Source organism: Buteo buteo, chromosome 13 (genome assembly GCF_964188355.1).
Source record: "Buteo buteo chromosome 13, bButBut1.hap1.1, whole genome shotgun sequence".
Lineage (NCBI taxonomy): Eukaryota > Metazoa > Chordata > Aves > Accipitriformes > Accipitridae > Buteo > Buteo buteo.
The window spans coordinates 23,540,106-23,554,037 of NC_134183.1; the positions used below are offsets into that span (position 1 = coordinate 23,540,106).

General features: G+C 46.0%; 1 protein-coding gene across 2 annotated transcripts in view; it reads right to left on the minus strand.

Annotated features, from left to right (window-relative positions):
* Positions 1–13,932, minus strand: part of NTRK3 (neurotrophic receptor tyrosine kinase 3) — a 219,917-nt gene that overhangs the window by 39,587 nt on the left and 166,398 nt on the right. For both annotated transcript variants that reach the window (XM_075045072.1, XM_075045071.1), the window contains exon 13: positions 3,878–4,008. In XM_075045072.1, coding sequence (XP_074901173.1) covers positions 3,878–4,008 — 131 coding nt within the window. The remainder of the gene's footprint in view (positions 1–3,877; positions 4,009–13,932) is intronic.

The following is a 13,932-nucleotide window of genomic DNA, read 5'->3' on the forward strand; positions in this document are numbered from 1 at the left end:
ACTGGCCCAGCGGGTTCCCCAACTCATTTCCCAGGCAGCAGCAAACATGCCTCAGAGGGCAATAGCTTCCAATTATTCCCAGCTTGGGCAGGATTTGTACTGGTGACCTAGGGGTGAATGGCTTCATATCTCATTATTATTAAATTCCTGAGCCAGCCAGTCCTTGCTATCTGTCTTTTATTTTGAAATAGCTGACTATACTGCCTTTATTCAGAAGATAGATTTGCCTGGCTGTGCAGTTATTGTGTGGATTTTTCAAACTGCCTCTGAAGAAGGACACTGTCAAGTCTTTTCTCATAATTTTTAAAATCATGTTTTTATTCCATGCTGTTTATAACAGCTCCCCTGGCAGACTGATGCTGAAATTGGTATCCTTATTGAGAATACCTCATCTTCCACATTTGAGCACGCCATTTTGCCATTGCAGGGTAGCTTGCAGGCTCCGGGCTGTGTGGACCTGCTGGACGTCGCAGGGTTGCTATGAAGATGTTGCAGTGGGTGCAGCCGGTGACTGGGGAGGGTTCCCCAGGGTTGCAGTCTGGCTTCTCTATGCATTATTGTGCAGTTGCAGCAGAAAGCTAGTGTGAAAGCAGCATGTTGTCACCCCAGGGTGTCAAGGGAGGGCACTTAGTAAAAAAGTTGAAGTCCAGAACATTTGACGAGATGGGATGGCCACAAGAATCAGCATGATCTTTGCAAAGATTTAAGGAAATGAAGAGGCGATTCTGGTTTTGAGTTGCTCGGTCTCAGTTATATTCTCCTCACCCTCCAAATGCCAGGATGTTTAGTACCAGTTCTGGCTTTAACCGTGCAGCCTAACAGGAGTCAAAAAGGCTTCAAGGCAACTTGTTTGAGTTATCCCCAGATTTAATCTGATGTGCACCAGTTCCCCCTCAGTGGTGGGGGACACTAGGTAATTCTCCCTTTACCTACACATAAATATACCTGCTGTGTTTTCCCCATGCCTTGAATCTCCCCATGCGAACAGGGAGGTGGCATCACCAGGTGCAGGCTCCAATTTATGTGCAAAAAGGGATGTTAAGCATCAGAAAGCTGTGCAGAGAGGAAGGGGCAGAGCACACTGCTAACGCACTTTCGGCTGGTCCATGGCAGTGCTGGGTGCAATGGCACGCGCAGCGAAGTAGTGAGTCCTCCAGAGTAGCTGTTTTTCGCCTTGGAGAAGATCTGCTGCGAGTTTTTTACCCAAGCCTTAGGACACTGCCTCATCTCCTTCTTCTGCCCCCAAACTGCTAGTCACATGGCATAATTGTATTTTAATTCTATGTCCTCTGGGGTAGCTTGGCTAGAGATATTTAGATGGATGTTAGTTACACAGTGCAGATGGCAAAGCATCCATCCTTATCTCAGGCACCCAATTTCTTTTAGTCATTTAATAACTTCATAATGTTGATGCTATCCTATTTTTCCCCAGGAAAACAGTCCCCTCCCCCATCACTCTTTTCTCCCCCTTTTTCCGTGCTTGCATGTAATATTTCAAGCTCCAGTGAGTTTAGGTTTCCTCTCCTTCACACACAATCATTCCTACAAGGTGTTAGGACTGTAAGTTTGTAAATATCACACACACACAAAAAAAAAGAAAAGATATTAAAAAACCCCACATTGCACAGCCAAGCATTTAGAAATGAGGAAAACAGGAGCTGGAAGTGGTAGAACAGGGAAAGAAGACCAGGACCAGAGAAGGGGTGTCTCAGCAAAACCACTGAAATGCCTCTCCTAGGAAGGTTTGGGGTGTATTGTATTTATGCCTCCATCACACGATTCCTGCGTGACATCTGGCAAGTGACTCAGCATCTGCAGGTTGCAGCCGTTGTCACGAAGTGTCAGTTGTTCCAACGTTACCTGGGAAATCCCCTCTCACGTGGCATCAGGGCCAGGTCTGCACAAGCACCGCGTGTATTGCTGCAACAGGGGTCAAAGTGGGTCTGGTACCTGCTGTCCACAGGGCTGGAAAGGCAGGTCAGTGACTCCATCCTCCACTTAAGTGGATCCTTTCAGCTCAGTTTCCCTGCTTCTCCACCTACCCTCTGCAAAATGGGGGTGATACAACCCCAGCGCCTCAGTGGGAGGCTGTGAAAATGAGCGCACTCACATCTAGGGAGCTCTCAGACACAGATCATCACAATGGAACAGCCCATAGAGGAATGAAAAATACGTGTTAGAAGGACATGCCCTGAATACCAGCCCCTCCAGCATTTCTAGTACTTGACTTTGTAACCTCAGCACTCTGCCGAATATAGGTTTTTGTTCATTTCTTAGGATGCTTTCAGAAGCAAGCTGAATAAAACAGGAAGCTTGTCCATGCCATCACATCAAAACTCAGCTTATCTGCAGGGCTGCAACCTTTAGATCCGCTGAAAATCAGAGTCCATTTAACCGAGTGAGTAACACAGCCACTTTCTTTGGCCCTGGGGGTGAGTCCCTGAGAGCAGAGCAGAGGCAGACTCTGGGCTGTGGACTCAGCTGCCTTAACCAGTGTGTCTTGCTGCTGCCCTGAGCTGCAGTTACCAGGGAGGTCGTTCTCAGCCTCTGTCAGGAGCACAAGATCTCCAGAAAATGCAGCCAAGTCTCAACTTAATATGTAAAGCCTTTTTTTCTCCCCCCCCCCCCTTAAGACTTATAATGTGGCCCAAATTAGAGGGATTTTTTTCCCTGCCCCCTGCCCCCTCCAGAGCTGGCAAGAAGCCAGATTTCAAGGCCCTGCTCCGAAGCTAGATCTGTATGATCTTGTGAGATGAAAGGCACTCTGGAGATGTAAGCTTATAGTAGCAATTAACAGAAACAAGTTCGGATGCTGTTTCTGCATAAATGCAAATGAAACTCGGAAGAGACTTGAGAGGCAGGATCGCATAAGGGATGGCTGACACTGATAGGCAGGTACTAGCCATATAATCAGGCAATTAATCATATGGGTAGCTGTGCTACCTCGGCTTTAGCCAGCCTCAGAGGTGGAAGGTGCAATCTTGCAGTTCACGGCTGGAGCATAAGGGGACAAATGAGCTAAAAAATTCCTTGAACTGCCAATGATTAAAACAACTCTTAAGTAACTGGATGCCTCCAGCATCCTGGAGAGAATGCTGGAACGTTTCTCCCTGTAGAGCATCAGTTCAAATGCAGATCTTCTTCCAAGGAGTTAGGAGGCATCAATTAACTCCCGGGGATTAGACTATGTGTGTCTGCCAACGTGCCACTTCAGAGGAGAGCACATTTCTGCACTGAGTGGTCTCCTCTGCCCAGAGCCACACTGATGGGGCACAGCTCACATGAAGACCCTCACAAGGATGCAAACAGCACAGCACAGGCCAAGCTGAACTTGTGTTGGTGCAAAATCACCAAAACAGAAGCGATCTGTGGCTAGGCAAGCAGGAGCTGAGTGGAGCCGAGCCGAGTTGCTTTGCCCATCTTGCAGCAAATTGATCCCAGCAAATTGGTTAGTCGTGCTTAGCTTTTAAGTGCTCATTTTTACTGAGGCCCTTTTTTGTTTCAGCTTCTGCATGTTCCACAAAGTGATAAAATCCGGAAAGAGCCCCACTCCCTCGTGGAGGGAAGGTGGACTCCAGACTGCGCTGCTGCAGCTGCAGGGGAGCTTACAGCTTCCAGACCAGCTTCTCCTCCCCGTCTGTCTCCTGGCCACATCGGCAGGAAGTGAGGCTTTGGCATTGCTGAGAATAGACAACCTTGAAGCGAGACACTGAAACTTTGCGTGACTAAGTGGATTTACCACAATCTCCAGCATCAGATAAATCTCCGCCCCTGGCCCCCAGCCCTCCCCTGCTTCCCTTTCCCACGCAGGCTCATCCAGCCTTGCTTTGCCAGCCAGCCCCTGCCTTGCTCTCTGCCATTCGCCCTTGGGATTTACCTTCACTGCCACCAGCATTTTGTCATTGGTGGGGCTGAGGTTGTAACACTCGGCCAAGAACACCTTCCCAAAGGCACCTTCTCCCAGCTCCCTCTTCAAAACGATGTCTCTCCTCTTAATATGCTGGACATCTGTTGGAGGGAGGGGAGGAAGAGGGTTGAGGGAAGAATGAATCAGGGTTAATTCAGGGAATGGAAAACAACTAATTCAATTTTCTAGCAAGCTGCAAAGGATCTGAAATTGCTTTGCAAAAATATCTATAGGGATCTTTTTACCCACCCACAGAAAGCAGCCATGTCTGGGATGGAGCTAGTCTCATGCAAAACATCTGCGAAGAAAGTACTTGAGGTTTATCACATTTTCACTACAAGCTCGTTTTCACTACAAGCTCACAGCAAGCTTGTCCTCAGGGAGAGAAACCTTTGGGGCAAAATCTGCTACAAAGACCTGAATCTCTTTGGAACGATCCTGGATATAATTCAACTCCTGCAAGGTGCAGCAAAGGTCACATACCTCTGATGCCAGGCCGGGTGAGATTAGAAGGTCCTGTTGAGTTTTGCATTTCAATAGGGATTAGTTTAAACCCAAACTCGGGCAGATTTTTGAGACTGAGCCTTGCCAAGTCAAAGTGTTCCCAAGGGGAGGAGGACTACTGACCCCCATGCACGTTAGGGCACTAGCAGGAGCTGGTTGGAAGTGCCGAGCGCTGCCCCGCAGCAAGACTCTGACCCTGCAGCCATCTCCTACATGACTGTTCCCTCAGAAACAAGGTCATCCCAGGATAAAGTCACTGGCACAACAGACAAACTGAACCCATTAGTTTCAATGATCCTTTCCACTGACATTTAGGATGGCAAGGACTGACAGAGAATAGCAACCGAGGTTTCAGGAAGAATCAAAAGAGCAATAGCTATTAATTTAACAAAGGTACAGAGGCCTATGAAGATTGGTCTGCTCAGCTAACAGGGTCATTCATAAGGGCTAGGTCTACCCAGGTACGAGGCACCTACAAGGGTAGATAAGTGACTAGCAGGATATCCACAAATGCTGCGTCATGATTAAATGCCACTGGCTGCTGGGAGAGCTGGGGGGTCTCCATACTCTCTGTTGGGGACAACACTAAGGCTCAGCTACTTGCTGCCAAATCTCTAAGCACCTTTCTGGCATCACAGCACTCCTACAGCTCCTCTCACAATACAGAGAGGCTTTTTTTAGTGCCTGGAATGAACTGTGGAAGCAGCTAGAGATGCACAGCCATCACAGCATTTTCTGGAGGCACAGCACCCAAAACTTCATCTCCCTAAACTGCCCTTTACTAGAGCTTGCTGCCTCCCTTCAGAACTGTGGCAGCACAGACCACCCCCAGCTTCAGCCTGATGGTCATGGCAGGGCAGTGAGAGCTACACACTCTTCTCCAGTGCTTGGTGAGCAAAAGCTGATGCATTAGAAGTCTCCTCAAGCAGAGGCATTAGATGGGACAGTGCCCTCTTTCCACTCCTACCCTGGGGCATTCACAACTTGGCCCCGCATCTGTTTGCTCACAAACTGGACTGGTTTTGAGTCTTTTCCATCTCTTCCATGTGCCACAGGAGCTGTACAGGTATGCACCCCTTAGCTCAGATGCATTTCCCTAGGGGCACTGCAGATGCAGGAGGTGGAGGTGACTAACACCAGATTTCAGAGTGGCTCCAGGGAAGCATCAGTAACAGTGATCACAATCTGCCACCAGCTCGTACCACCCAGGTGCCCAAGTGGGCACCCACATCAACCCGAGGGAGCATATGCCCCACAACAACATAGGTACCACTTAATGCATCAAAAAGCCAATGGACTGGAACACTATCATCCTATTGGCTTTCATACAATTAAGCTTTTTAATTAGGAGCTCACAGGCAGGTTTAAGGAGCTGCGAACTCTGGCCCTTTTGCTTGTTTGGGAAGATGGATGCTGTGAGATTGCATAAGCAATGGGCCTTGTAATGAACGATGCCTCTATAGAGAATTCCAGTTGACCTTTTCATTAATTGTTCAATAGACTGAAAACTGTTGGTTACCAATATTAATAATATTAGTGACATTAAGGCACAGGATGGTAGGCACATCCAAAATGACTTTGGTTTTAAATATGCAGTGACAGCCAGGGAGAACAAATCACATGTGGACTTTGCCTTCTCCACCTGGTTTAGCTGAGTGTTTAAGGAGTACCTTGAGAAATCTGAAAAATTATGTGTTGAAATGTTAAGTGATGCACTTGGGTGAGGAAAGTCCTAATCTAAGAAAAGCTCAAATGGCAGCAATTTACTTAATAGGGTAGAGGAAAAGGGTTTTTTCCTCTTTCTCTTGGCAAGCACTTCTACAGCACTCATCACTACAGTACCTAGGATTTACTGTATTGACAAACCATGTATTTGCATTCTTGGTTTCCTGAATAGCAGCAGTCAAGAAAGCTGCAGGGAAATGATCTTGTATTAAGAGGAGCCCAAGGAGACTTTAAAAAACTCAGAATCCCAACAGAAATGTAGCAATTACAATCCAATTGCCCCATTTGGTGTGAGATAAAGTTAAAAAGGAAACTGTCTCAGAATAACCAGTAATACTATTTGAGATTATTTACACTTCTAATGAGTAACACCATGAGAACTGAAGCAAACCTCTCTTTCTGAACTCCCCAGGGTCTTGCCCAAAATTTTCAGCTCCCAATTTTTCCTCCCAACAACATCTTAATAAATGATCAGACATTTCTGAGAGCCGGCATCCAGACTGTGTAATTATTAAAATAATATCCCATCTGTCTTCAAGACCAGATTTCGCAGCAAGTTGTTAGGGTCACCTGAGAAGCTTCAGGGAAAAATTGTGTGAAGAATTAAAGGAGATATTGTGGCAGACAGAGTTGAACTGAGGGAGGAGCAGTCCTTCCGAGGTAGCGGACTCACGTAGCACTGCTAGATTTAAAGTAAACTTGGATGGTTATAAAAAAAAAAGGTTCATGAAGTTAAGCAGTTTGACAGCAACTGGACAATCTTAATGTAGAGTCAGAAAAATACTTTTGCTGATCACAATTTCTCTCAACCTTGAATGGCCATAAATTTTGCTTCATAGTATTTTAGGCACAAATGGAATAATAAGTGAGTTATAATAAATTGCTTTTTCACATGCTATAGGCCTGAAATACTGAAGTTTACATCAAATTCTTCCATTCACAGTGAGATCAGCACTATGATTAATTCTACATTACTATTAAATATGGGCTTTAAACATAAAGCAATGACAAACCGCCCTGGCACTGTGCAAATGGCTGTGTTATTGTGCTAACCTTGCATCTCTTTGCTCGTCTGTCCTGGCTGTAACTCACAAGGAAGGCCAAGTAGCCATGAAAGATGTTGTGCTGCAAGGGCACCTGGGAGGTTCATCTGCATAAATCTGTTTACCTCCTCCTGGAGAAAGCTGAGCCCTGTCTGATAAACAGCTGGTGTTTATTTGTTTTAGGCAGGCAGCGGTGTGCTAATATGTCTCGGCTGTGTTGCAGTCAGCCCTGCCGACAAGGTGTATGCAAACTGTCTTCCCATAAGTACTACTCTTTTTTTTTTCCTCCCCCCTGTTCCATTAACTTATAAAAACAAGCCAACAAGACAATTCAAAAGAAGAACCTATGCAGGAGCCACAGCAAGACCTGACAGGAAAATAACCAGACTTGACAGCATGATGGGAACTCATTCAAGGCCGTGCTGCATCTACAGGAAGGATGTGAGCGCACAACACTGAAGTAATTCCAGTTTTAAATGAAACATCTTGCAGTCCTTGTTTTGGGATTACTTTGTTGCTGCATGACACAGAAGGAGAGTTGGGCAGATCCCCCACCTTCCTTCTTGTCCATCAAGATTTAATGCACTGAGAATGTGTTTCAAGCTCTTGCCTTCACTGTTGTTCTGAATAACACATGAAACACATCAGAAAACACCCGACCTGCAGCTGGTTGGAAACGCACATGACTTCAGTTCAATGATGATAGCACATGGGTAAGCTAGAGCATTAACAAGAAGGTAAGTCTGGGACACTGCACTCACCTTTACATATTGCTTCCAGAGCTGAAAGCTTTCCTTTTCTCTGGAAGAGCCAAGGCAGAAGGGTTGTGGCTTTGGATCTGTGATGGGATCTTACCTAACCTCCTCTGAACCTTTTGCAGGATGGTTGACTTGATCTGTGCTTAAAGTGCACTCAGTCAGAAAAGTGGCTGTCTAAACACAGCAACTTCTTCCTCCCCATATTCGCTCCCATGTGTCCCTTAGTCATGTCTGCTCCTTTCCTCGACACAAACATATTCTAGTTTGCTAACCTTGCAAAGCCAGTACGGCCATGGGATATAGGGGAAGAAGAGGAACAAGATTAATTCTGCTTTTCTCGTACATCAATCTACCATGTCCTGATGGGTCACTTCTGCACTGACCCCTGGGATGGAGCCTGGAAAAGCCAGAACTTTTTCACTTAAATCACTGATTCAATGACTCTTCACCCATCTTTTACACTCATATTGCAGAATCTCTCTTGCTTGTGACACGATCAAGGCAAAAAGACCCTGACTCAACCTCCAAATCCCAGGTAGAGCATATAGAGCTGGTAACAGACTGTGTGCAAGGTAAACAACTTTTTCTAATAACCACCACATTTCAATCATGTGAGCAGAAATCAGGAAGTTGCATAGGTACATTTCATGAATCTAATTTTCCAAGTATTGTCTCATTTCCAAATCAGTCCTGGGGGTCAGACGAAGAAGAGATGGGTTGAGTGACACTGCAAATTCTGCATTTCAGATTCCCATTACAGCCAGCATCCTTAAAACCATGGTTTGATAATACTCTTGAAACCTGGATGCACATGATTGTGTTTGGACACAGATGACTACAGTGGGAGGTAAATGGACAAATCAAACTCCAAACAGAGTAAACCATGAGCAGTGCCAGTACTTAAGTTACAGCAAAATGCAAAACTACTTCTTAAGCTGGATCATTTACACCAGGTCTGAAGTTAATTCCTCACATCTCCTTCTTTCAAAGTCCTGAACAGCGGTCTGTCTGGTTGCTGTATTTCTGGTGGATTTCCTGTCCTTGGACTCTTAGTTCACAACTAACATGTAGCTTACTGGGGAAACAGAGCAGAATTATAGAAATTTCTCCTTTTATTTTTGCCACCCTCTTTATCAGCAGCTTTCTTTTCTAGCCTACAAAAAGACCAATATAAATTTTCTATCAGTTTCTTTTTCTCCACATGTGGCCCTGTTTTCCCTAGAGGTAGGTCCTTTTCTGCACCTCTCCATCACCAGCTTCTCCCTCCCTTAGCTTTGTCACATCATGGCATTTCTTCTTTCTTTTTCTTCTTCTCCATTTCTTGCCCTCTTGCTGTTCAATCCCTCTTTTAAAACTGACTTCTTTTAGATGTGTTTGTAGGGCATCCTGATTTGAGTCTGATCCTGGGCTCTTTGTGGTAGTGGCCTTGATCTTCATAAGCTTCTAAAGCTTCATTTGCATCAACAACACTTTATAAATGATAACAACAATGACATTTTTCGGTAGTGGCTGAGTCATTTGCTGTAACAACTAATTTATGCCAAAGAATTGTCTCTTTTTTCTTTATACATAAGTTGTCCACAAAAAGGTAGCAAAGTTCTCAGTTAGTCAATATGATTCATTCACTTCTTTCTTGACTCACTGCTAAAATAATTCTTACAAATAAACCCTACATAGCTTCCCTGCTCCATGGCAATTAAAATCAAATAAACAAAGCTTACAATTTACAGCAGAAATCTTGTCATTGAGACATGTAACTACTAAACAGAGTGCCTTTCACATCAGGCAGTCAATTGCAACCTGGATGTTAACGAAACGTGTTTATGAGTTACCCGATGTACCTGATCAGAGCAAAGTGTGCAGATCGGGTAGGACCAGATCAAAAAGCCTTGCCGCTGGAGGGCTGATAAGTCATTCTCTCACAGACTTGTCTCATAGTAAGAGAAGATAATGCATAGGCTAGCTGCACAGAGTCTGAGTCTCCCTCCTGGCCTGGTGCAAATCCATCAAAGTCAATGATGATATTGATTTCAACCATGGACTGCTGTGAAGTACACGTAAACAAAGGGAGAATCAGTCCCACATCATTTAAAAAAATGGAGACATAAACAGGCTGTTTCTTATCTCTGTATGGACTCCGAGTAGGTAGCCCTCGACTTGTGGTGGCTTCTCTCCCAGCTCTGACATGAGCCACCTCTGGGAAAAGGCCCATGTACACGCTTCGGCAGGTCGGCGCTGTGCCCAGATGCTGGTTCTTTGCCAAGTTCCTCTGTTAAGGCACCCTTCAAGGACTCAAGATTCAAGAGAGTCATGATTACAAGCACCAAGCAGTTCTGACAGTCCTTTCAAAAAGACCCCAAATCATGGAGGTTTATGTAAAGCATATCTGCATCTCTGGGAACTTGGTGGAGTAGGCACAGTCCTTGGCGGAGCCACTTGGGCTCCAACACGTGGGTGTACCAAGGTCCTTCCCACCCCATTCTTTGCAGGCTCTGTGGACAAGACCACCTCGTTCAGACCTTTCTCATCACTTTGGGGGCAGTATTTTAATCTTACTAATTCTGCATGACAGCTCTCAGAGCCATTTGTATGTGTCCACACAGCAAAAACAGAGAGAGAGAGAGACTTTCTCACATCTTCCATCCATCTGTCCTTTGGCCTTGTTGGAAACAACCTGAAATGCAAAGGATGTTCTGCCATTTACTATGTTACCCCTCTCTTTGAATCCCTTCTCAGGCTTTTTGATCTCCATCAAACCAATATATGTCATTGGCTTCACAGCCTCTCTTCAGACTGTTTCTCATCTCTTGTACCTTACCAAGATGCTGGCAACTTGCTTCCAGACAGACCCTGGTGTCTGACTATATATTACATTATCAAACAGTTGTGATCATACTCGTTCATGAAGATCTTAAAAGACAACTACTTTATATTTCTGCAGTTCTTTGCATTTTCTTGCCATCCCCTTCATTCCTTGGGAGTAGCCGCAAGGCATGAGTGCAGTTCCCAGATGTGAAGAAGGCATTATTGCCCAGCTGATCCAGCAGACCTGGAGCTAGTGAACGACCTGCTGCTAAATGGACTTTGGTAGAAAATAACGGGCCTTGACACACATAGCTGGACAATCTGGGCTAAAAAAAAATTATCCAGGAACACCACTCTGCACCAGGAGCTGACATTCAGTGTAATCAAGCTCAAGAAAACAGGAGATGAGAAGAGCAACCTCTGCAAGCCAGATCTCTGATGCTTTGAAAAGACCTTACATCCACCACTTCCAAGCATACCTCCAGCAATCAGGACATCATCAGCACCTCTGGCTTTTGCTGTTGCAATAGCAGGTGGCGAGGAAGCCCTGACCCCAAGGGCTGCCTTTCAGTCGTCAGCTAACTCCAGTCAGCCTCGATTTGAGGGAGAGCCGTGTTTCTGCAAAACAGCCCTCGAGCTCCACAGAGTGATTTGATTAGCGGCACGGAGCAACTGGATTAGCACCCGCTGAGCTGCCGTAACTTAAGCTGCTGCATCTGCGCTGCAGCACCAGCTCCGATATCAGCCATACAGCAACTGCCAACAATGACAGTCTACATGTACAATGCTCTTGGAGCTAAAGGTAAGTACAAAGGGAGTGTGCGTGTGTGCGCACGTGTAAAGGAGCTGGCAGAAAGGCAAAGCACAATCACCCCTTAAACCAACTCATCAGATGCAAGTCCAGAGCCTTCCAGACTCCCTCACCACATCACACTGAAAAGCCTTTGGAAGCAGGTGACATTACCTGGTGTGACATACCTGCAAAGTTTAAACCCAAACCAAAGCAAACTCTCATTTTCTTCATGAAAAAATTCTGAAAAATAATAATAGAATGTGCTTGGCACCACCGCACAAACACTTTTAAGCAAAAACTTCTGTCCCAGCTTAAACCACCTGGCACTCCTATAAAAACATAACATGATTTCAAGCTCTTCTCATCCATTTCAGTCCCATAAATCTGAGTACTAACCGCGTAGTAATTATTTTATGAAGAGTGCAATATAAAGTGTCCCATGGCTACTGGGCGCTGAGCAGTCTCAGCTAGGATGCATGACACTGTATAGTCCTGCAGAAACACAGCCATGCTGGGGAGATCCCAAAGCAAAGGAGCTACAGCAAGAGGAAGGCTCCTGCACATCCCCCCCCCCAGCAAATGTTTGACAATGACTACAGCAACAAAGAAAGGAAGACTCCAGCACATCTGGGCCTTGCACAGCAGTGGGCTCTTGCCTTTAAGACAGCATCCACCTCCACATCTTTCTGCAGATTTGCAACTTACTGAAATTACTCAAGCAAGAGCTCATCATATCAACAGGACCCTTCCTTGACCCAACAAAGTAAATCCTTTCACCTATGCTGTTGTCAATGGTTAAAATGTCCTTTAGTATAGAGACCTGGAAGACTTCCCAAAAGAAATCTAATGCTCCCAAGGCTCCTTGCAGCCGCTGGGGTTGGGGTTAGGGAGTAGGCATGCAGCTGTAAGTAAGCAAGTTCCCAGTTGTGCTCCAACCCAGTTTCTGCCTCTGCCCAACCTGCTTGTGCCCAAGGCACACATCAAGATCCCCTCAGGTTAGGACAGACACCCTGGTCCCCCTTGCTGCTGTCACCTCTACAAAGCCTGGGTGCAGGTACACCCTGTGCCCTCCCACACCTCTGTATGCACCAACTCCTGCTCAGCTGGCTCCCAGGGGAACACAAAACACTTCTATGGGACCAAAACCTTATTAACATTCCAGACAAAAGACTTAAAAACTGGCCAATGGTTCCCATTGTCTCCTGCACCTTCTCAAATAATTTCTGGCTGACACTAAGCTGCAAAGCCAAACTGCCTCTCCAGCTTCAGCAGTCTGTGTCCTTAGACAGCCAGCACCAACTTCACAACCCGAGGGGACACTTGGGCTCTGCTTTTTGTATACAAGGGTTAACTACACAACTGGGCTCTTCTGAGGAGGAAGATGAAGCCCATCAGAAGAAAGGTAGAGGAGGGACCAGAGTGGGCTGCAGAGGTCTTTGCATTGGGTGAAATGCCCAAGAGCCCCATGGCAACGTGTCATAAAAGGGACCTTACACAAAGCATCGTCCTCACCGACTCACTGGTACTCTCCAGCAGCTCTTGGAAACAGAGGTTGGAATTCTTGGCAGGGTGGGAGGAAAAGAGAAAGAGAGAGGGAAAGGGAGTCTTTCTGGTGAATGTGTTTTTCTTTCCACCAGCCAGGCCCCTAGGTCCCCTGCTGCCAAAGCACTCGGAATAAAACATTAATTCAATACCACACATTTAATTACACATTATTTGAAAGTGAATTTATTTAACGGAGGAAAATAGTCTTCAGAGAGCATCTGCCTCCCTCAGACTCATGCGTCTGCAGGGAGGGGGCTTGGAGAGGAGATAGGAGGAATAATGGTTTGTTTTACATCAGCAGCTATTGCCGTTCAGTTCATCCCTTCAAAAGGAGAGATTTTAAAGAGATAGAGTTGTGTTTTGCAGGAACTTACCGACTGATTTGATTTTCCAGCTAGTTTTCACTTGATTGGAAAGCGCTGCTGCAGACAGATATCACTTGTCTTTCTTTTTTATTATTTTTCCGAGGGAAGGGAGGGATTACTGGTGGAGGGGTGGAGGAGGATTGGCTGCCCCTCGAGGGACCATGCAGTAGTCAGATTTCAGGCTTAAGGCTTTAACAACGCAGTAATCAGACACTTAACGGCATCCTATTGCTGAGATGGATAATCACAAGAAAGCTGGAAGCGACCGGGTCTCAGCAGCAGCCTTGCAGCTTTGAGACTGTCTCCCAGCAGGAACGCAGACGCTTACCTTCTGCCCCCGCGGTCTCAGAGGCTCTTGGCTATCGGCTCCCCCCAGCCTGCGAGTTCACTGCCATGGTTCTGCCTGCTCCAGCGGGTCCAGCAACCTGGCAGCGCCTGCTTTTAGGCAGCGTCGAGCCTCGTATTCCCCTAGTCAAATCTCCACTGC